Source organism: Galeopterus variegatus, unplaced genomic scaffold (genome assembly GCF_000696425.1).
Source record: "Galeopterus variegatus unplaced genomic scaffold, G_variegatus-3.0.2 Scaffold2683, whole genome shotgun sequence".
NCBI classification, from domain to species: Eukaryota; Metazoa; Chordata; class Mammalia; order Dermoptera; family Cynocephalidae; genus Galeopterus; species Galeopterus variegatus.
Window position 1 is genome coordinate 18,787 of NW_007728794.1, and position 23,367 is coordinate 42,153.

At 50.9% G+C, this 23,367-nt stretch overlaps 2 protein-coding genes across 3 annotated transcripts; one reads left to right on the forward strand and one right to left on the reverse strand.

Moving 5' to 3' along the window:
• The first annotated feature begins 2,112 nt into the window (after window positions 1-2,112).
• On the forward strand, window positions 2,113-12,873 carry FAM222B (family with sequence similarity 222, member B). Of its 2 annotated transcripts, none has more exons than XM_008582619.1 (2): window positions 2,113-2,278; window positions 10,164-12,873. In XM_008582619.1, the coding sequence occupies exons 1-2, from the start codon at window positions 2,197-2,199 to the stop codon at window positions 11,768-11,770; spliced, it is 1,689 nt and encodes a 562-aa protein (XP_008580841.1). In that variant the 5' UTR covers window positions 2,113-2,196; the 3' UTR covers window positions 11,771-12,873. The 2 variants fall into 2 exon arrangements, with proteins under 2 accessions (XP_008580841.1, XP_008580842.1); XM_008582620.1 differs by having other exon boundaries at window positions 2,157-2,278; window positions 10,276-12,873.
• A 4,456-nt stretch (window positions 12,874-17,329) lies between these two features.
• On the reverse strand, window positions 17,330-23,361 carry TRAF4 (TNF receptor-associated factor 4). The gene is made up of 7 exons (XM_008582622.1): window positions 23,153-23,361; window positions 20,141-20,192; window positions 19,475-19,579; window positions 19,242-19,403; window positions 18,991-19,152; window positions 18,748-18,903; window positions 17,330-18,464 (listed from the first exon to the last, which is right to left on the reverse strand). Exons 1-7 carry the CDS (start codon window positions 23,293-23,295, stop codon window positions 17,832-17,834), a joined length of 1,413 nt encoding a protein of 470 aa, XP_008580844.1. The 5' UTR covers window positions 23,296-23,361; the 3' UTR covers window positions 17,330-17,831.
• Between the last annotated feature and the right edge of the window lie 6 nt (window positions 23,362-23,367).

A 23,367-nucleotide genomic window follows, 5' to 3' on the forward strand; every position in this document is an offset into this window, starting at 1 on the left:
TTCTGGGTTTCGCAGTATGGGAAGGGAAGTTCATGTATTTTACTACATTCTACTTATTTTAGAAAAGCTTATTCCTGGTACACAAGGAACTTGCGTTATTGACAGGACTTCCATCGCTAAGGAAGATCACATCAATGTCGGCTTGCTTGGGCTGTGTATATCTTTTTTTTTTTTTTTTTTTTTTTCGTGACTGGCAACGGATCGCAACCCTCAGTGTCGCGCCCGTACTGGACCGTGACCGGCAACGGGATCGCACCCCTCGGTGTTGCGCCCACACCTTGCTCAGCCAGTGAGCGGCCGGTCTGTATGTGGGATCCGAACCCTTGGCGGGAGCGCCGCCACGCTCCCAAGCGGCGCACTATAGCAGTGCGCCACCGGGCCGGCCCTAGCTGTGTATATCTTATTGGTAAATGTCACTGATGAAACCCATGCCATCTTGACATAATGTCAGGATCGCCTGGTGTCGGGTCCGCCACCAGCAGCCGACCCGTGCAGCCCTACCCTCGTTCCTTTCAGTGGGCGAGCGAACGGCCCGGGATTCCTCTTTCCCTCCAGTCCCCTTTTGAAGGAGACAGGGGAAGAGAGCGGTGAAGAGAGGTGAGCACACCACTGGCCCCAAACCAGCCCAGTTAAAGGACACTCAGACTCGGTGGGGGTTCTGTCAAGCAGTTCCGTTTATTAACACACAAGCATTGGCTTTTAAAGGTAAATGGCAAAGGCAGGTTTTTTTTTTTTTGTCTTTTTTTTTTACTGACCAGTAACGGGATCGCAACCCTCGGTGTCGTGCCCGTACCAGGGACCGACAACGGGATCGCAACCCTTGGTGTTGTGCCTGCACCACGCTCAGCCAGTGAGTGGGAACCGGTCTCCACATGGGATCCGAACCCTCGGCGGGAGCGCCTCCACGTTCCCAAGCAGTGCACTCTCCAGTGCGCCACCGGGCCGGCCCAATAATCTTTTTTTTTTTTTTTTTTTTTTTGTGACCGGTAAGGGGATCGCAACCCTTAGTGTGGTGTCACCCACACCGCGCTCAGCCAGTGAGCGCACCGGCCATCCTTATATAGGGTCCGAACCCGTGGTGGGAGCGCCGCTGTGCTCCCAGCGCCGCACTCTCCCGAGTGTGCCACGGGGCCAGCCCCAAAGGCAGGTTTTTTACATCCTCCAATCAGCTTAAGGGTTAAGGGCATGCATCCTGTCTCAGTACCTAGCTATTGCAATTACGTAGTGTTCACAAGTGCGGCCAATAAGGGCTAAGGCAAGGTTCCCGCAGACACTTCCACCCTGCTTTCTCCCGGTGCCGTCTTAGGCTGCCACGTTAATCCACTTGTAATGTCACTTTAAGGTGGTGTTAGTTTTTTTCAGTGCGCCACCGGGCCGGCCCTCAAGGTGTTAGTTTTTTAAAGGCCCAACAGCCTGCCCAGGAGAGGACTGCTGGCAGCCTACTGCTACCTCCTTGCTTTACTCTGGAAGCAATGTTTTTTTTTTTTTTTTCTTTCCTTTTTTGGGTCCAGGAGGTCTAATTGTGTAATAGGCAATAGGAAGAGTGAATTCCCAGAAATCTACAAATAGCATTTACTTTAACAGTGGTTATAGGCTGGTCAGCTAGCTCAGTTGGTTAGAGCGCAGTGCTGATAACACCAGGGTCCAGGGTTTGGATCCTCTTACCAGCCAGCCATCAAAACCAGAAATAAACAAATAAATAATAAAATAAAGTGAATCTAGATTACTGGATCACAAATGAGACTTTGGGTACCATTGCAAGCTGTATACTGTACTGCCTCTGGAAATGTCTGACTGACCTGGCCCCCAAGCAGGGCTGTAAATAGACCTAATCAGGCCCTGTGAGGGCTGGCTTTCTTCAGGAACACCAAGACCTTACAAATCCACCTGTATTTTCCAATTATTTGTGTGAATAGGTATTTTCCAGTTTTTATTTCTTCCACCCACTCATCTGTGCTAACTGAAATATCATTTTAGCCATAGTAATAGTTAGCAAATTGTTGCTACAGATAAAGATATATTTTCAACCAACATGCTGCTAATTAAATTGCTTATCTTTCTAAACTTGGGCTTCTATTGCTTATATCCTACGTCCTTGATATTTTCCTTGAATGAGGTGCCTTGTGTTCCATGACCTTATTTTTTGTTTATTACAGTGTGAACCACTGCCCCATGTTGTGTTGATGCCAGTCTGCCATGCTAGCCTGTCTACCAGGGCCAGGTGACCTGTCCTTTCAGCTTCTTTCTCACACGCAGATGAACACTGGACTTCAGAAATGTAAGTAATCTGGATCCTAGGACAGGATGTGTGATCCTTTATTTTGTCCCTACATTTGTGCTATCCCAGAGGCTCATCTGGAGTACATTAACCTTGAGTTTTGGGACTCCAAGGTATTCTTCAGCAGAGACAGCAAGAAAGCAGCTGCAGAGGCTCTACCTGTCAGCAGTGTGAGACACTTTTCTGATCAGAGAGATCCTCTTAAATACTAAAATTCCCCCGTGTATATCATCTTTTTTTTTTTTTCTTTTTTGTCTTTTTACGTGTCCGGCAATGGATCGCAACCCTCAGTGTCGCCCCCGTACTGGACCGGGACCGGCAACGGGATCGCAACCCTCGGTGTTGCTCCTGCGCCTCGCTCAGCCAGTGAGCGGGAACCGGTCTGTATGTGGGATCCGAACCCTCGGCGGGAGCACCGCCACACTTCCCAAGTGGCGCACTATAGCAGTGTGCCACCGGGCCAGCCCATATATCATCTTAATTTTAATTGTTGCTGATAGTTTTCTGTTGAGCTACAAAGCTGTATGGAGCTTTACAGGATATATACACATCACCTTTGAAAAAGGTGTTTCAGTGTGAACTTCCATGAGGAGCTGAAAGAAAACTCACAGTCCAGATTACTTACTGTGTCTCTGAAGTAAACTATTTACACCGTTCTTATGTTTTGAACTCTGAGTATACTCTGCCGTGGAAACAGACAGTTCTCTTTGGCTTTGTTGTCTGCCTTCTGAATCAGTGTGACTTCAGTTCACAGCAAATAAAGGAGCTTTTGCCCCCAGAAGGGATGGGGAGCTAACTTTCTCAGTCTCTGAGTATTTTCCTGCTAATATACTTTCCACAAGATTGAGGCTTTGAGATCTCTCTCTTAGATTCCTGTCTTAACTGACTGGAATTGGGGTTTTATACTTCATATTTTCCCAGATTCCTACACTACTGTTCTTGGTATATAAGAAGAGATTCTGTTCCTTGCTCATTACCATGTGTAGTATCTTCAAGTGTAAAAACAGCCCTAAATTTGGAATAAACCTCCCTTTCAGAGCAAAAGATGGAGAAACCAGTGAAGCAGTTATGCTTCCCTGTTAGTAGGAAAGGGTGCTTCAGCACCTTACTTGAATCCTTTATGACAGGGGTTGGCACATTTTTTCTGTAAAGGCCAGATAGCAAGTATTTTTAGTTTTGTGGGCCATATGGTCTCTCTTGCATCTACTCAGCCCTGCTGTTGTAGGGCAAAGGCAGCCATAGACAGTATATAAGCAAATAAGTATGGCAATGTTCCAGTAAAACTTTTTACAAAACACACAGTAACTGGACTTGGCATGAAGGCTGTAACTTGCCGACCCATGCTCTATGAGATGATCATAAGTTAAGATTGTCTAGCCTCTTGACTTCATTTCTTTGAGGGAGTATAAGACTCAGAGCCTGGCTAGTTCTGGTGTTTGGCTGATGAATTCAACTCTGTGTAATGACAAATCTGAAGGTGACAGTCGTCCTTCTACAGCTGCCTGACACAATAGGCAATCTCTGCTATAACAGCTTTCCTAACCTAGCCTTTCTCTTAAATGATAATTGGGTGATGAAGTTGTATGGGCTCCCTGGCCACCCAGATCAGCATACTTAACTGCATTGTGCCTAGTTCTGGGCTTCCAGGGACAGAACTGGAAAGGGAGTATTCTTGGAGGCATACAATAAGATGACAAAGGGAAACTCAGTCTCTTTCTTCTAGCTTCTTTAACACATACTGACAGCTTCTGACAGAGATGTGGTATCAAGAGAAGAGCTGTTTGGGAGGGGAGGCAAATTGGCAGCTTTATCTCAGTGCTGACCTTAGATCTCCACTCTCTAGACTTTAGATCTCCCCACAGTAGCCTCCAAATAGCCTCTGCCTACCACTGTCCCTAAATCTGGATTCAAGAATTGAGATATCCTTCTTCCCTGTTTTCAGGCTCATGTATCTGTGTGGGGGACAGTGTATTTGATCCCTTCAGATTCTCTATGTTGCTGTCCTTACATACACTCAAATCTTTGCAGAAGAGAGGGCTTAATGGTGTTTTTAAGCTTGCCTGCTTTTTTCTCTCCTCCCGCAAAATGTGTAAGAAAAAAATTCTGTCATAGCTGTTAGCATTAAACATTTGCCATTAAGGTGAAATGGAGCATAAGCTGTCTCCTTTTTTTTTTTTTTTTTCCTTTTTGTCTTTTTTCGTGACCGGCAACGGATCGCAACCCTCAGTGTCGCGCCCGTACGGGACCGGCAACAGGATCGCAACCCTTGGTGTTGCGTCCGCACCTCGCTCAGCCAGTGAGCGGCCGGTCTGTATGTGGGATCCGAACCCTCGGCAGGAGCGCCGCCGCACTCCCAAGCGGTGCACTGTAGCAGTGCGCCACCGGGCCGGCCCCATAAGCTGTCTCCTTTGAGATCCAATAGCCAAGCAGCTGCTCAGAGCCCAGGCCCATCAGCTATAGGGATCTTAAAAGCAGTTTTGTGACTGTCATATGCAACTTTTCCCTACCCACCGTAGAGGGTCTTATAAATTGCTGGGAAACACAAAGTTTGGAATCTGATGGGTGGGGAACAGGTATTTATAGCTTAAAGTGCTTTATATTATAACAGTTTGAGGTAGGAGAGATGGGCCAGGGATCAGGAGATGGGATATATGGTTTCTTGGCCCAGCACTGTGAATTATCTGGCTAATGGCTTTTCCCCAGGCTTAGCTGCCATGTGTTCAGAATTACAGGATTAGGGCTGGCCCATGGCTCACTTTGGGAGAGTGTGGTGCTGACAACACCAAGTCAAGAGTTAAGATGCCCTTACCGTTCATCTTTTGGGAAAAAAAAAAAAAAGAATTACAGGATTGATCCCGTCTAACTCTTTTTCTCTTCTCCCCATCCTTTTCTATGTGTGTAGGAGAGTGTGATATGTTTCCTTCCTAAATGTGTAATTTGTCGTAAGGCAGGCTGAATTAAAGAACATCATGGGGCCGGCCCGTGGCTCACTCGGTAGAGTGCGGTGCTGGTAACACCAAGGCCGCGGGTTCGGATCCCTATATAGGGATGGCCGGTTTGCTCACTGGTTGAGCGTGGTGCTGACAACACCAAGCCAAGGGTTGAGATCCCCTTACCGGTCATCTTTAAAAAAAAAATAAAATAAAATAAAGAACATCATGGCTGTGGGTGGGTCCTGTGCTTGGTAGAGGACCACAGCTGGGGTTAGGTGGATGCCCTCCTGGAGCTTTTCTTTTAGAGTTTTAGCTATTTTGGAACTCTGCACTTGGAAATTTTGTTTTCCTTTGACCCATCTTTTCCCAATGCCCCAGAAAATGTGATTTTGACTTTTTTCTTCCTTAACCTCAAGCCTCTACTCCTTATTTCCCCACCTCAGGATCAGGTATATAATAGAGGCTCAGTAAATGTATACTGTGTGAATGGCTGAAATAATTAAAGGTCCTTGGTCCTCAAACCATCATTCATTCATTCATTCATTTTTTTTTTTTTTTAAAAAGATGACCAATAAGGGGATCTTTTTTTAAAAAAGATGACCGGTAAAGGGATCTCAACCCTTGGCTTGGTGTTGTCAACACCACGCTCAGCTAGTGAGCCAACCGGCCATCCCTATATAGGATCCGAACCCGTGGCCAGCACTGCACTCTCTCAAATGAGCCACGACCTGGCCCTCTCAAACCGTCTTTTGCATAACAACTTTGACCTCCCTCATGGCAGAGCCTTTGGGGTCCTGGGACAAATGCCGAAACTACCATTTACTGTTTCTTTATATGTATATGTGCCCCCTAGTGGAGGGGCCTAGAAATGGCCCAGTGACTGGATAAACTCATAGAAATATTTGTTGAGTGCTTACTGTGTCCAGGCACTATATTGAGTATTTTTACATATATTATCACTTATTCCTCAATAATTCCATATGGGATACTCTCTTATTTTTCTTTTAAGGATAAGGCATAGAGGACTTGTCACTTTCCAGTGTCACATGACTGTTCAGTGACTGGTCAGGCTCCAAAACCTATGTTTGCAACACACTGCCTGTGCCTCTCCACACACTGATATAGGTTCCTGCTGCATATGCCACCCATGTCTTCTGACTTCAAAACAGAAGGGTAAAAAGGGAGATGTCCGTGGGGAAGACTGGATTCAGGCAGATTTTTTTCCTCCAGTTCCTGAAGTAGACAACAGTGCTTTCTGCTACATTTGACTCTCAGGCTCAAGGCCAGGGGATTCTGCAGTTGGGGCTTCCTTGGTCAGGTTGCTTTGTCCTCTCTGTGGGTAGATTCAACGAAACCTACCATTCTTTTTTTTTCCCCTAAAAGATGACCAGTAAGGGGATCTTAACCCTTGACTTGGTGCTGTCAGCACCACGCTCTCCAAGTGAGCTAACCGGCCATCCCTATATAGGGATCCGAACCCATGGCCTTGGTGTTATCAGCACCACACTCTCCCGAGTGAGCCACGGGCCGGCCCCCAAACCTACCATTCTTGAATAATAACTATCGACAATCATGGTTTCTGTTCACATAGCATTTTCCTCTTCATTTAATCTCTTGATTTTAGTAATTCTGTGAAGTAGGAGAGCAGGGAATGTCCCTGTTGATAAATGAGGAATGACTGAGACTCTCAGTAGGCAGATGATGAAGCCAATGCTTGAATCCAGATATCTTTAACATTTTTCTCTCCATAGATTCCCTGTTCTCTACACTGCCTTATGTCTCTGTTAATGATACCATTGGTACAAGATATTTAAGTAAGTTGCTTGCAAAGCTATGGTATCTGTGTTGGCTATGCAGTTAGCGGAATATGTTACAGAAGAAAGAAAGGTGCCAGAGTGCCTGCATGGTGGCTGTGATAAGAAAGTGTTCAGGGCCGGCCCGGTGGCGCACTCAGTAGAGTGCGGTGCTTGGGAGCGTGGCAGCGCTCCCGCCGAGGGTTCGGATCCCATATAGAGACCGGTCCGCTCACTGGTTGAGCGCGGTGCGGGCATCTGAGGGTTGCGATCCTGTTGCCGGTTGTGGTACGGGCGCGACACCGAGGGTTGCAATCCCGTTACTGGTCACGAAAAAAGACAAAAAGGAAAAAAAAAAAAAGAAAGTGTTCAGAAGAATTTGTGTTTTGTTGTTGTTTTTTAAGGGTTTGGCTTATGTCTGGTTTATGAGGTGGGTTGTGCTGTATTCCTGAGTGTGCACTCTTTCTTTTCAATATACTCATTTCATCCTTGGGGTTCTTCCTTAAAAAAAGACACTGTAGCTGTATGTTCACCTTCTCCACCTTCATTTCCCTTTAATTCTGATTCCTTTGTTTGACTGTGCTCTTACCAGTTGCTGACACAGTGGAGATGGGATAAAGAGAAACTAATCAATGTAAGTGTCCCAGTCCATACTCCTGAATGAGGCCAAGCTACCTTCTTGCTAGAAAAAAACAACCTGAGAGTTGGTACTGACTTGAACAAAGGAACTTTTTTGTTCAACTCTTTGGTTCACCTGTGCCACTGTCTCTTTAACTTAGATTTCAAGGAGAGAAGCCCACCAACATGGAGGTAGGATAGAGGGAAAACCAGAGGCAGACCTTCATTTCCTGTCTGAACTAAAACCCAGCAGCTTCTCACTCCCATTTCTTAGCTGTAAAATTTGTGTTTTGTTGTAGTTTAAGGGTTGGGCTTAAGTCTGGTATGTGAGGTGGGAGGAGGTGCTGTACAGTTACCAAGCATTTACTACATGTCTGCTCTGGGTAAGACACTATGCTAGGAGTGTCACATGATTTTGACTAATCAGACACCTAAGTACAGTGGCTGACTAGGGAAGCTTCTATTGGAATTCGGGTGCCTTCAGTTTAGGGACTATCAGTGATCTCAGACATTCATTCATTCATTCATTCATTTAATCTATCTATCTGTCTGTCTGTCTGTCTATCTTTTTTGCCCAGGAGAATTTAAGGAGGGTCAGAAAATAGCTCCACTTTATGGTGACTGAAGTCAGTTGAGGATCAGTGGCTTCTAAGAAACAGCAGAACTCAAACTCAGCTCTTAGGGCTTTGACTCTGACCATAGGCAGTGCTACTTAACAGATGGGAGAAAATTTCTGGGTGTCTACCTCTTCCTTCTTCCTGCCCTCAGTTATCATCATCACATTCATCCTTGAAAGACCTTCCCCAAATTAGCCATTTCAAAAACATTTCATTTATGCATGAGTATCTATTCTGTACTCAGTAAATAAAGCAGATCCTTAAATATGTTGGAGCGTCTAAAGTACGGGGTATTGAGCAAATATTTGAAAGCACAGACCTTTTCCTTTCTGTTCGTACCCTTTTTGCTCAGGTCTGCCTTTTTTAGCATGGGACCAAATCTCCCCCCATTCTGGACTTGAGCTTTCTTTTCCTGCCTCCAAAACAGCAGTTTCTAAGCAGTTGCTGCCAGCTAACCCCAGCAATGTCAACAAACGGAGGCAGCTTTCCCCTTTTTCTTCTAACACACTCAGTAGCCTACTTCTGTTTCATTTTATACCCAGTGACGTGACTTTGAATGGGGTCTCCTTTGGGCCAAGGCCAGCTGAGGCTACCAGCTGGGCATTTAGTCAGATTAGTCCTTGGTCTATGCTGGCTGCCTTCTACAAGGACAGGAAATGGGGAGGAGGGAGTCAGCTAGCTGAGCCTAGGCTCCCAGCCAAGCCACTTGCCTTCTGCTTTGGGCAGTTTGTGTACTTACTCATGCAGCAAGCACTTATTAAGCACCTTTTGTGTATACTCAGGGGAGACCCTCCCTCAGAGAGAGGGAGAACAGAGCAGAGACCCTTGAAGGAGACTGGCGTCCTTAAAAAGCTTTTGTTCTCGGAACCTTTTTCTTTTTGACTGGAAGCCTGACATCCGCTGGAGCCCCCTGATGGGAAGCAACAGGAGATGGGAACAAAGAGACTGTTAACATTAATGAGGCACATTGAGTGGGTATTTCCGTAGTCTCCAAAGGAAGGCTGGTTTTTCCTCTTTCTTTTTGGAAAGTGACGGCTGACATGGACCAAATACAGACTATTTTTGGCTCTCAGGACTTAATGATTCTCTGAATCCTTTCTTCTGATTTCTCTCCCTGCTGCCCTGTCATTATCATCATCCTCCACAAGCAAATAAATAAAGCTTTTTGATCTTCACCCAGTCAGAGTAAACTGTAAACAAAAATGAACTTGTGACATGGGGCTGAGGGAGAGATGTTGACAGCATATTCCTCTGCTCCTGGAAAAGAAGCATCCTGTCCACTGTGCCACAGTGCCCACCCAGTGGCCATGTGCCAACTGCCGAGGCACAGGAGAAGGCTGATGCATCATTGGCCACTGCAGACTGAAGAGTAGTGACTCCGGGTGTCCTCTTTGCCATAGTTCATGGGGAAGGGACTAAATGACCACCAAGGGCCCTGACAAGCACCTCTGCTTAGAACCTTTAACCCCCAGGCAAGCATGGGCTGGTAGGAATTTAGAGAGAGTTCTAGTGCCTGCATTTCTGTATAGAGCTCTTGGTTGCCTCTGTGAGGATTGGCCAAGTTCTGGCTCTCAAAGATACGAGACTTCGAAAGTTGTTTTGCTCTTCCGATCTTTTTGTTACCTCATTTATAAAATGGGAATCATGATAGTACCTCCTTCCTAAAGCAGTAATGAGGACTACTTGAAGTAGCCTATCCTTAGCACAAGGCCTGGCCCACTGTTAAGTACTTACTAAATGTTAGCAATACTTGCTATTGTGGGGGCTGAGGCAGGTCTAGAATGAAGGCTACATATGACAACCTAGGTATTTCCCCAAACACCCCACCCCAGACCCTAAAAAGGGGCATCTAGAAGGGCTGGTTGGCTTGGCACTGATGAGCTCCCTTTCCCTCTTTGCTCTCCTTCCCCTTCTCTCTCTCTAGGGGACACTACACAGAAAATGAGAACTGCTCACTATCCTACCCCAGCCGAATTGGACGCGTATGCTAAGAAGGTCGCAAACAACCCACTGACTATAAAAATCTTCCCCAACAGTGTGAAGGTTCCCCAGCGGAAACACGTTCGTCGTACTGTGAACGGCCTCGACACGTCAGCTCAGCGCTACAGCCCCTACCCGACTCAGGCTGCCACCAAGGCAGGCCTGCTTGCCATTGTCAAAGTGCCAGCCAAAAGCATACTCAAGGACTTTGACGGCACCCGAGCCCGGTTGCTCCCTGAGGCCATCATGAACCCCCCAGTGGCGCCCTATGCCACTGTGGCACCCAGCACTTTAGCCCACACCCAGGCCCAGGCTCTGGCCCGCCAGCAGGCCCTGCAGCATGCACAGACCCTGGCCCATGCCCCTCCCCAGACGCTGCAGCACCCTCAGGGTATCCCGCCACCCCAGGCACTGTCCCACCCTCAGAGCCTCCAGCAGCCTCAGGGCCTGGGCCACCCTCAGCCCATGGCCCAAACCCAGGGCTTGGCCCACCCTCAGGCCCTGGCTCACCAGGGTCTCCAGCACCCCCCCAACCCCTTGCTGCATGGAGGCCGGAAGATGCCAGACTCAGATGCCCCCCCGAATGTGACCGTGTCTACCTCAACTATCCCCCTTTCGATGGCGGCCACCCTGCAGCACAGCCAGCCCCCGGACCTGAGCAGCATCGTGCACCAGATCAACCAGTTTTGCCAGACGAGGGCAGGCATCAGCACTACCTCAGTGTGTGAGGGCCAGATCGCCAACCCCAGCCCCATTAGTCGCAGTCTGCTCATCAATGCAAGCACCCGGGTGTCGACCCACAGCGTCCCCACACCAATGCCTTCATGTGTGGTCAATCCCATGGAGCATACCCATGCGGCCACAGCCGCATTGCCTGCCACAGGTCCTGTCAACCTGCCCACAGGTATCTCTCGAGCCCCCACTGGCTACCCTAGCGACCTGAAGCCAGTCGCCTGGAACCAGCACCAGCTGGCCCACCTGCAACAGATGTGCAGTGAAGCTGGTGGGACGCCAGCCCCTGGCCTGACAGGCAAGCATGCGGCAGGACGCGAGTTGGCAGGGCCTGGCTTTGTGGGCAAGGCCCCTGCCTACCCGCAAGAACTCTGCCTGGCACAGTCCTTCCATCTGAAGCCACCCCTGGAGAAGCCAACCCCATCCCCACCAGTCAACGGCCTGGCAGCCCCACTGGCCTACCCCAATGGTCACTTCTTTCAACCCCTGTGGAACAACATTCTGCCCACTCCCAATAGCGACAGCTCGGGGTCTCAGGACCTCACCATGCCATTCCACGGTGGGCAGCCCACAGGTGCACCCCTCGACTGTGCAGCAGCTCCTGGGGCCCACTACCGAGCAGGGACCGGGGGCGGTCCAGTGGCAAGCCAGAACAGCTTGATGCAAACAGTGGATTACCTAAGTGGGGATTTCCAGCAGGCCTGCTTCCGAGAACAGAGCCTGGCCATGCTGAGCAAGGCCCACCGAGTCCCTGGCAACCGAGCCCCTGATCCCACAGATAGTCGAAGTCTTCATATTCAGCACCCAGGGTATAGATAGGGAGCCCTGGTGCCCTCCACATGCAACACGTTGTACGTCGCCCTCCTAGGTTTAGTCTTAATTTTAACTGGATAGTTTCACATTCTCACTGCTCCAATGTGATCACTCTTAGATGTCTAAGAAAGGAAATTTGGTGGGATCCAGTTGGGGACAGAAAGGTCCTCTCATCCTCCCCTCCAGCAACTTTTGGTTTTATATTAGAACCTAACTTGAACCCTAGGCTTTTCTCTCTGCTGCCTTTCAGTCAGTCCCTCCACCTTGGCCATTTCTGACTGGCCTCCTCTCATCCTTTCCTGAACCTTTGCCTCATCTCCCCTAGGACTGAGGTGTGAGCTAAGGGAAGAGCCCCAGGTGAGGTAGCTGTAGGTGCCCAGGCCCCTAACTAGGCCTCTTCCTGTCTCTCTCTCTTTGGGACTAAGAAGCCAGACTTCCCAAGTGCTCTGGAAGCTAATTCCTTATTCACCCAAAGATCTTAAATCAAAACTGACCCAGTCTTCATCTCCTTCCGGCTCCTTTCTATTCCTCAAGACTGTTTTGCATTTACATTTATCCCAGAGCCTCTGTACCTTTCCTTGCCACATGCTTGACCTCAAGGGCATCCTGAAGGTATTTGGCCATAGCTTTGAGATATGGAAAAAAATCTTTGTATTGGCACCTTGGTTCCTGACTCCCCTTTCCAGACCTAGAGAAATGCATTGACCATCCAGCATACCCGAGATTCCTTTCCCACTGCTGCCCCTCCTGACACCTGCTGCCCTCATGTCCTACCCTGTCCTCTGTCAAAAAAAGAAGCAAAACAAAAAACTGCTACCTTACTTGAGGAATTAGGTAGGTAAGGGATGATCACATTGGAGATTGGAATTAAAAACACCAAAAAAAAAAAAAAAAAAAAAAAAAAGCATTCAGTTCTCTCTATACTGGCTAAGAATATTGCTCTACACTGTAAGTTTTAAATGTCATGTTTCATATGGATGTAGTGTGGCTTTGAGTAGCATTGTGTATGATTGGCCCCACAGGTACATTCACACGCTAGTGACCTCCCTTTGCAACCCCTCAGTTTGAAGAAAGAAAAAGAGGAAAAACAAAAAAACACAAAGCCTTAAGCTCTTTGAATTATTCCTTTACCAAATGAACATGGTTCTAACAGCTGGATGGGCCTACATTGGAAACAGCCCTTGCTGTCCCTTGCTTGTTCTTAGATCATACCCTGTCTACTCCATGCGCTGTGTGTTTCATTCTCAAGTGACAATTAGCTAGAAATTTAACACCTTTCTGTAACTTTATCAACATTTTTTTTTTTTTTTTTTTTTAAAAGATGACTGGTAAGGGGATCTTAACCCTTGACTTGGTGTTGTCAGCACCACGCTCAGCCAGTGAGCGAACCGGCCATCCCTATATGGGATCCGAACCCGGGGCCTTGGTGTTATCAGCACCGCACTCTCCCGAGTGAGCCACGGGCCGGCCCGAAAGAAACAATAACTTCTTTCCAAGAGTTGCTGATTTTCAGAAAGTTTAAGTCATAGTCTTCTTTAAAAAGAAAAAAAAAAACCTGGAATAATAGATTTTATAAATGAAATTAAAAGTTCTACAGTTCAATCATAAATTCTTACTTTGAAAAAAATGCCATGTCTAATTTGCTGTCTAAAAATTACTGTTTTTTTTTTTTTTTTGTCTTTTGTCTTTTTTCCGTGTCCGGCAACGGATTGCAACCCTCAGTGTTGCCCCCCGTACCGGACCGGGACCGGCAACGGGATTGCAAGCCTCGGCGTTGCTCCCACGCCTCGCTCAGCCAGTGAGCGGGAGCCGGTCTGCACGTGGGATCCGAACCCTCGGACGGGAGCGCCGCCGCGCTTCCCAAGCGGCGCACTATCCAGTGCGCCACCGGGCCGGCCCTAACTTTAAACTTAGATAATGTTTTGTTATAAATTTTTGCACCCTTCTGTTAAATATGCACAGTTGGGCTTTTTTTTTTTTTTCCCCCTTTTTTTAAAAAACCAAATAAGCCCATACCTTTCCTCTTGTCTTTGGGGAATGTGAGCTAATGTTCTTATTTAAAATTTCGGGTTTATCTTTATTATCCACTGTTCTTTAGACAGAAATTCTCTAGTGATCTGAAGCAATGTGACTGAAGACCCGTTTTTAAATTATGTGTTGGCAAGTTGCCTTATATTTAAAAAGAAAAAAATTCCTGATTGTGTTATGCCAAATGATAGCAACACGAAGTCCTAATTTATTGTTCCCGATTGTCTTCCTGCCGTCTGTGAACACTGGTACCTCCCTGTCCCTGAGCCCTCCAGAGCACCTGCAGCTTCTGGTGCAATGCCTTCTCCCAGAGTGTTGACCACCATCTCACCCAGGGCCCCCTTCCAACTTCTGCTTTCTGAGTCAAATTTAAAGAGCACCCTTATTCCTTGCTTGATCTACAAACCAGATATTCTTGCTGTAATTTTTTCCCCCAATGCCTCTCCCCAAAAGGTGAGCTGCCATTTTAGGAAATTGGACCAGGCACCAACTTGGGGGCTTTTTAAGTCAACCTCAAACTCATCTCTTCCTATGTAGGGGTACAAGTTTCTGAAGCTCTCACTCCCATCCCTAGTCTGCATGGAAAATGTACTGTGATCCCCTTACCCTTCAACTGCCCTTGCCTTTGGTGTGAGATGTTTCCTAGTTCAGCCTGAGTCCTCCCCTTCTGCCAGCCAGCCCCAACCAGCAATAAGGGTCCAAACCAGGGCCTCCTATCCACACTTCCTGCCTCCGTCCCACACTACCCCCAGGGACTACCTGGATTCCCAACTCTATCCACATACTGTAGCATTCATTCTCCATCTCTCTCACCTCACCTGTGGTGGTTTATGGGTGTGATGGGGTTTTTAAGATTATTATAAACCAGTAAAAAAGAAAAAATTCACCTTTGACCTTGTCCTATTCGTTTAATGCTGTGAATGTTTGAGGTAATTTTTTCTTATAACAGTTTCTAACATGTCTCACTTGCTAGAAGGGGAGTGATTCATTTTTAGGAGGGCCTGTATAGATAGCATTTATCCCACTCAGAATCCCTCCCAATCCATTATCCTAGACCACGTGCTGTGGTGATTGTAGGGCATGGGTAGACAGTAAAGCCAACCCCTATGGGGTACCCAGCTGGCCAGTCCTCTCCCCAGGCAGGCCTTAGTGTGGAATTTAATGGGCAAGTATGGTTTGCTGCCCCTTACTGGAGGCCCAGAGTCCTGCCACTTCAAGGCTATCAGTCATCAAGAAATGGGGATCTCGTTTGCTAATAAGCCAACCTAAAACTTTAAACCTCCCTCTCCCTCTCCTCAAACCTTCAATACATTGGAATTCCTGAGAGCCACTGACAGAGGTGGAGGTAATGGGTGCTGTAATCTGCAACATGAAAACTGACACCTCTTTGTGATTGGAATTTTCTCATGTATTGCGTATTAGAGAATGTTACCTTTCTTGTCTGCAGGGGAAGAAAACCAAAAGAGCTATTTCAATTGCCATCTTGCCTTTTCTGCTTAGTTTGATGTGATGGAGGGAAAGAAAGATTCCACAGGATGCAGGATTCAGGGAAGGTGGAATCAGATCCTTGGTAGCAAAAGTCAGCAGGTGGCTTCCTGAATGCTCTTTAATGTTCAAAGCACCCTCCCTCTTTAGCATGTCCTTGTCTGTAGGGTCCCCTTTAGTGAAAGTGTTTTGCCTCCTTTACTCCTCATGCCACCTCTGTGAAAGAAATCCTTCTGCCTCTGTCAGATGAGACCTGCAGTTAGCCTAAGGTCACAGAACTGGACAGTAAGTAGACAGGTGAGCCCAGTCTGCCTCCAGAGTGAATGATTCCTGGGCTGTGAGGGGTGCTTGGGCATTGCAGCTCACACTTGGAGGCAGAACCTGGCCTGAGTTCTACAAAGCAGTTGTAACTGGCACTGGAATGAGGGTCACGCCTGCCAGGCTGGATGAGTGTGGGGTTGACTGCAAAGCCCCGTTGTTGCACACAACTCTAGAAGGCACCGGTCTAGGTAAATGTGCCTCTGGAATTATGCAATGGCAGTGTCCTGGCAGCAGAGGGAGCCCGCTTGATTCAGGCTGTTCAGCGTCTATTGGGATGCTGGGTGGGCAGGCCCACCTGTTGCCTGAAGGCATTTCCTCTGCTACAGCGTATGGTTTTCCGGGCATCACTGCACCAAGATGGTTTATCTGGCAAAGGAGTCCATCCCTACTTTGTCAGCTAGGCAGCCAGGTCCCATCTCCCCCTAGATCAGTGAATTTGACTTCCTTTGAAAAGACTGGGCTGGTGGAGGGCTCAGTCCTGTCAATACAGGTCTTTGTCACTTCATCCTTTGTGTGGGAGAACTACAGCTTTGAACGTCCCCTTACTGCATCACAGTTACTTTACATTGGGCCTCTTCTCAGGGCTAGGCAAGAGGGTAAGGCACTTTATGCTTATCAGTTCACTTAATCATAACAGATCTAGGTGAGCAGGATTCATTTTATCAGTGAGGGTAATGATGCCCCATGTAGCTACATGCCAAAGGCAAGCACAGCAAGGACCCAAACCCAAATCTAACTACAGTGTTAACCAAAATTAGAGGGCTACACTTCTAGGGATTGTTTTGCTTTTTGGTTTTTTGTCTTTGGCAGCTGGCTGGTATAGGGATCCAAATTCTTGGAGTTTAAAACAATCTAGGCCCTGCCCCAAAACAGCTGAAGGATTGCCAGTAAATCAGTTCACTTCTCTGTACCTGTTTCATTGGTGAAATGTTAATGTGTAATCACAGGCACCCATTGAGGCCTGTATGAAAAGCAAATGAGAGACGGATGAGAAAATCAAAATGTCTTGTACATCTTGAAGGCCCCTTTGCCCTTGTTAGTCTCTGGGCTTCCAGTTAGATTAACATTCATTCTGTAGGGCTGGCCTGGTGGCGCACTCCGTAGAGTGCGGTGCTCCCGCCGAGGGTTCGGATCCCATATAGAGACCGGTCCGCTCACTGGTTGAGCCCGGTGCGGGCGCGACACCGAGGGTTGTGACCCCATTACCGGTCATGAAAAAAGACAAAAAGGAAAAAAAAAAAACATTCATTCTGTGCCAGGAACATGCATTGTCTCATTAACTCTTCACTATAGCCTACTAAGATAGGTCCTTTTATTATAGTGATAAAAGCTATTTCACTTGACTGTTGTATTAAATGAAATAATGCACATAAAGTGCTTAGCAATGTTCCATTACGTGAAAATACTCAATGAATGGTAGCTGTTATCATTAGACCAAGAAAGACCTGCCTAGGGTGGAGGCACTAGGCTGGTGGCGTATTGACCATGGACTCCAGCCTTGTAAAATGCACAGGCCCTGCACCTCCCACATCTAACCACCAGAGGGTAGATGACTCTTCTACACAAAACCTGAGGCAGTTCCCCTGTCGCCCACCAGAAGGCGATCCAGCAGGGCTGCTGAACGCTGCAGGCCGTAGCGGCAGCAGCCCTTCTCTGACTGGTCCTTTGCCTTCAGTTGGGCTCAGCTTCCCAGGAACCTAACCAACCCAGATGAGACAGGCTGAAACCAAGTTAATAAATACAATTCAGAATTTATTAAAAATCAGGGTTCCCCTGCTGTGTCCTCCTGGCATTAAGGAAATAAATAACCAGAGGGGGCACAGCTGGGGAAAGGGGAAGAGAAATCAGATCTCAAGGCAGATTCTTTTAACTACCCCTCCCTTTCCCAACTCCCCCCTTATGGCTCTTGGGACATAGCACCTGAGCAGGCACCTCAGTCCGGGTGGAGTATGGCCAGCACCAAGGCATGTCTGCCTTACCTGGGAGGGGAGACAGGCCCTGGGGTCACTTGTTTCCAGCCCTTGATGACCCCGAGACCTGCTCACCCCACCAGGGGCTAGGGCTGAAGCACCAGTTGGAGGCACCTGAGGGTGGTTGGGGGTAGAGAGAACATGATAACAGAACCTAGGCAGCAGAAGGAGCTGAAAGGGGGGTCCGGCCCCTTCTCCAGATTCAGCCACTGCCTGACTGAGCTCATGTCCTATCCTGTCCTCCCCTCGAGCCCCGCCTGCACTCAGCTGAGGATCTTTCGGGGCAGTTCAACAGAGGCACGGATGAAGACTGCATCATCCCGCACATAGTTTCGCTTTCGGATGTCCTGGTGGGAGATGAACTTGGGGTAACCAAAGCCCAGAGAACTCTCATCCAAGGAGCCCCGCCACGTGCCTGGCTTTTGGAAATTCTTCCAGTTTGGGTCAGGGTGGAAGGTCTCAGTGACATGCTGTGGTTTAGCCAGCCCGGGGTCGCTCTGATCCAGCAGGGAGAAGGTGACGCGGCGGGCAAAGGGCCACTCAAGGAGATTGTCAAAGGCGCCTGGCAGTACACGAATGTAGAGGGAGAGGTGTGTGCCCTCACCACTGCCATTGCCATTAAGGAATGCAGACACCTGAAGCTTATAACCATACTTATGCGTGTAGAAGGCCGGGCTGAAGCACTCGAGGTTGGGCTTGGCCTTAGCCTCCTGTAGCCTCCGCCCATAGCTGCTGATCTTCCAGATGAGCACGCCATCACTGCCCACCGATAGCTCCTCCAGCTCTCGCCGCAGCTCCTGAAGCTCCTGCCGTTGCCGGCTCACCAGGGCACACATCATCGCCAGATGCGGCTTCACACTCTCCTCCACGTGCCGTGCCATTGCCAGCTTAGGGCACTGTTGGCAAAGCCCCAGGCCATGGGGGAAGAAGGAGAGTTATCAGTAGGGGAAAACCCGGGGAGAGGAGCTGAGCAGGTGTGGGGTAGCAGGCACCCAGCTCTGGATGAAGACGACAGAGGGTGCTAGGAAGGCTGGAGCTGGCCAGCAGGGAGAAGGACTGAAGGCTTCAGCGTAGCAAAGCAGGAACCACTGAGGCTTAGGGTGCATCAGGAAGCCTAGCCTCCATCTAGGGCTATGAAGGTAAAGCGGGGACTGACAGGATGGAGAAGGGGCATCTCACCCTGTGCTTGCAGCCGGAGTCTTTGAATGGGCACAGCACCAGGGCAGTGCTACAGCTGTCCTTCAGATGGCCCGGCAGATCCTCCCTAGCAATGGTGCCCACACCACACTGGTTAGGGCAGGGCACAGGCAGCCTTGGGCACTGGTACTGGTGGCTCTGGGGCCGCAAAGGCAGAAAGGCAGTGGTCAATAGCCTGACTCCCTGTCATCTGCCCCACAGCCTACAGCTCAGGAAGGGCCTCACCTGGATGGTGTCAAAGACAAACTCCTTGGTGCAGTAGGTGCAAGGCTGAGTGCGCTTGGGGCACTCAGAGGTGGCATGCTGGGCCAGTAGCCGCCGCATCATGCGGGCACCACACTTGTTTTCACAGTACACACTCTCTTGGGGGCACATGCCTTCGTGGCTCTGTGGAAATGCAAGAGGTGCTAAGTTAAGGGATGCCTGGGCCATCAGGTGCCCCACCCTCCCTTTGACCTCAGCCAGGCCCCACCCACCTCATAGGCCTCCCCACTGAAGTCACAGCCACAAAATTCGCACTTGAGGCGCCGCTTGGGGCAATCGTGCTGCAAGTGTGCAGGCAGATCACGGCGGCTCAGCTTGGTGGGGCAGCGATTGGGGCAGGGCACCACGTTGAAGCTGCAGGTATTCAGGTGGCCCTGGTAGGAAGGGCTGCAGTTAGTGCCTGCTGAGGGAGGGGTAGTCCCGGTCCCTGACATCAGAGCCTCACCTGTAGGTGACGCAGGGGCCCGCTCCAGCGGCAGCCCTCCTCACTATGGATGCAGCGGATAGGCAGGCCCAATACCTGTACTTCCAGCTCTGGGTCAGGGTAGATCTGGGGGTAGGAATGGGGGGAATTGGCCAGAGTCAGAGCCTGCTGCAGTCCCCAACCCTCCCGCCCCAGCTCAGTGGGCGGGCTCTACCTCAGAGCCAGTGAGAGCCTCTCTGGGGCTATTTGCCCCTCAGATGCCTAGGGATGAAGGGCACAGCAGGTGGTGTCTGCTCTGATGAAGGATCCCAACATGCCTGCACATGACACTCCCTTTGGAGAGGCAGCCAATCAGCTTGCTTGGTCCCAGGTTGTCTCCTTACCCTCTGTTTCCTTCTCCCCTGGTGGGGTCCTGGCCCTCAGCCACAGGTCTGGCTTGCCACCGGAAGGGGAGGGAGCACTTCTGTGGGCACAGAGCAGCTCTGTGCACTCCCCACAGGCTGGGCATTGTGCCTGCCCTCCAGGGCAAACAGAGTTTGCAAACTGGCCGGGTGGGAGGGAACAGGCTACCTTTGTGGGGGCGCATGATCCCAAGGCTCTGGTTGATATTGGCTCTGAGCCAACTGGCTGCCAACCACCAGGGACAACAGCCTGTATCTGGGCTTTGGCCTGGCAATGTGGACTCACCTTGGCATAGTCCAGAGGAAGTTGGTCCTCAGGGCATTTGAAGACTCCTTCACTGAAAAGGGGGCAGGGTCAAGGCTTCTCATTATGGGAAGGGGGAGCCCTGGGCCCCACCCCCTTAGCCAGGGCAGCCTCCCTCCCTCACCAGACCGGTTCCCAACCAGCCCCAGCTGAGACAAAAGGGCAATCAGAGGCCTGGGCGGCCCACTTCCGCAGGACCCCACTAAATCCCAGTCTCTGTCCTGGGGGGGGGGGTTCTGGGCTCAGTGGTGGCACAGACAGCTGCCTCAGACAGCACTTGGCCAACAGGTGGCAGCTGGCACCCCCTCCCCCCAGAATGGCAGCTGGACTGGGAAAAGAACAGGCTGCCCAGCTACCCCCTCCCCCCAGGTTAGTTTTTATTGGCTGGGCTGAAAGCTGATGGGGAGGGTGAACAGGGATGGGCTGAGATTAAGTGCCAGGGCTGCCCAGCCACCATGAAGGTCCCTGGCCAAGAACCAGGGCAAAGGTCATCTTGGGGCCACCTTACCCCATCCCTCTCCTCCTTCCTTGAGGGTGTGTCTCCTAAAGAAAAGTCAGGGAAAGGCACAATCCCCAGCACTGTGTTTACACTTCTACCCAGTCCTCACTGGTGGCCTCTGAGAAGGGGTGGAATGTTCCCATTTTACAGGGGCTCACAGTTGAAGAAGCACATGGGAGAGAGGCTGGGGCATGAAAAAATGCCCAGGCAAGCATAGCCAAGGCTCTGGTCACTGCTTGGTGGGCTTCTGAAGTTTGTTGACCCTGCTCACCCTGCCAGCTGCCCTCCTTCTACGCCAAACTCCACCTGGCTGTTAGCACCCAAGGAGTCTGTCCTGCCAACATGCCCTTGCTGACCCCAGCCAGGACCAGTCACACATGACTGACATGGCCCAGGCAGGGCAGGGGCTCTCCAAGCAGAACTGAAGGCCCTCGGGCATGGCATTCCTGGCAGGTCTGAGTCAGGTAGGTGGGAGGCAGGGAAGGTTCAAGGTGGAACAGAGGCCACATAGCAGCCCTGCTCTGAAGGCACTTGCCAGGGCAGTCCATGCCCCAGGTACCCAAAGGATTTCTAGCACCCACCTCCTCCCCGACTCCACTACCACTGGCCATGTTACCAATGCCAAGAACAATACATGCCCAAACACTGAAGGGATGTGCTCCTGCCCACAGGACAACCAGCCTTCCTGGACCAACCTGAGTAATAGCCCTGGCAGGAGTAGAGAAAGAAGGGTGGGCCAAGGGGGAAAGGGGTCCACTTGGCTGCTTCAGGAATGTGCTGACTTAGTGGTTTGGAGACAGGGAGGGGACTGAGGCATGTCCCCAGGCTTAAGGCAGAAGAAGCTTAGCCTGTAGCTTGGGGCCCAGCCAGGACAAAGGTTCGGCCGGGACAATGGACGCCCTTGCTTATAGGGTAGGGAGTGATGGTGAGGGGCAGAGCCTGCCGAACCACCTCTTCCCTCCAGAAGCCTCAGCAGCATAGCTCAGGCGCTGGGGGAGGGGGAGAGACAGGGGCAGCGGCTGCTCGGAGCTGTGCAGTGGAGGCCCAGGCCCAGGGGAGAAGACAGGATGGGGGGAGGGGCTGTGGGAGAGGAAGAGGGGATTTCCGGGAGGGGGAGGGACAGAAGCAGCAGAGAGGGGACTGAACAGGCGGAGGTGGTGGAGGGAAACGGGCTTGACAGCCCCCTCCCCCGCTCCTTCCCCGAGGCAGTCTGGGTGGGTCAGCTGGGGGTGGGGGGTGGGGGGGCTCAGCTGGCCTCATCTGGAAACCAGAGGGCCGGGGAAGAGCAGAGGAGGAGACAATAGGACTGTGTGTCTGTAGGAGAGTAAGTGTGTGCACTGCCGCGAGGAGGGAGGAGGGGGAGGGGGAGGGAAAGGGGGGAGGCAGCGGCACAGCGGCTGTACAGGAGCATATGTGAGGGCAGGAGCCGGCCCGGCTGTGGGGGAACAGAAAACAAAGGGCCTGCGGAGGTTTCCGCCAGCTAGGGGCTGCCGTGGGCCGAGGGAGGGGGCACCGCGGGCAGGAGCTCCAGAGGTGCCCTCCCGGCCTGGGCCCCTCGGTCCCGTCAGCGCGGCAGCCTCCTGCCATGGCTGACCCAACCTTCCCTGTGCTCTGGGGGCACGACCTCCCAGGAGTGGGTGCCCATTCATCTTGCCTCTGCACACGCGGGCCTGAGCACTTGCCAGCGTGGGCAGCAGACTAAAGACCACAGGGCGCCCAGAAACTTCGGATGCCCAAGAACCAAGGGGCGACCTGGGTTCTGAGAGCAGGGGGTGTTCAGTAACAACCGGGGTGCGACCCCCTCCCTAACCGTTTATTGACTACCCGCCGTACTCAAGACCCCCAGGAGAGGAGAGAGACACCTAAAGGAGTCCGGCCTCGGGGGAGGAGGACTGTAGCGTCACAATCCTCCCTCTATTGTGTGTCCACAAGCAGCGCGGACTTATTAAATCCCAGAGAAGCCCGTAAGTAACTGCGCGACCCTGCGCAAGTCTCAGCCTTTCTCTGGATCTCTCGTTTCATCATCTGTGCAATGGGAGAACAATAGCTGCCGTTCTCTGGACGTTCGAAGAATCAGAAGAGGTTAGAGGGGTGAAAACTCCGGAGAATTAAAGTGCTGCACGGCACAGAGGGTTTGTCCTCCTCTTCCGGCCGGGATTCAAAGTTCAAGGATGAGGCCGCTCTGGCTCTCAGGTGAGGGTAAGGGCCGGCCACAGGTCAGGAAGGGCGTCCCTCCCATCTCCTCCCCTCAGGAGGGCACGGAGTTCTGCCCACCTGGCGCAGGGCAGGTGGGGCCCGGGACCCTAGGGCCTAGTGCGTGGGGTCCTCCCTCGGGGCCTGACGTCACCACCTCCCCGTTACGTCACGGTGGGCGCCCCTGAGGTCACAGGGCGGCGGCGCAGACAAAGGCCCGGCGTGCGTGGGGCCTGAGTCTCTTCCCCGGCTGCGCCCCTTTTCCCCGCCACCGGCCTTCCCCCGCTCTCCCGGCCCCGCACCTGAGGAACTCCTGCAGGCAGGTGTCACAGAAGCGATGGCCGCAGGTAGAAACTTGCACGGGCTCGCGCATGGGCTTTCCGCACAGCGGACACAGCAACCTCCGCTTGGGCTTCTCCAGGAACTTGTAGTCGAAGCCGGGCATGGCGGGCTCGGGCGGGCAAGCGAGCGAGCGGCGGGCACGGGCGAGCGGGGCCGGGCACGCGGCGGCCCCACA

Coding starts and splice junctions, on each gene's coding strand:
- FAM222B (XM_008582619.1), top strand. CDS start 2,197: ATGCTAGCCTGTCTACCAGGGCCAGGTGACCTGTCCTTTCAGCTTCTT. Junction 2,279..10,163: donor GAACACTGGACTTCAGAAAT/GTAAGTAATCTG, acceptor CTCTCTCTCTAG/GGGACACTACACAGAAAATG.
- TRAF4 (XM_008582622.1), bottom strand. CDS start 23,295: ATGCCCGGCTTCGACTACAAGTTCCTGGAGAAGCCCAAGCGGAGGTTG. Junction 20,193..23,152: donor TGCCTGCAGGAGTTCCTCAG/GTGCGGGGCCGG, acceptor CCCCCTTTTCAG/TGAAGGAGTCTTCAAATGCC. Junction 19,153..19,241: donor TCAGTGGGGAGGCCTATGAG/GTGGGTGGGGCC, acceptor GCATTTCCACAG/AGCCACGAAGGCATGTGCCC.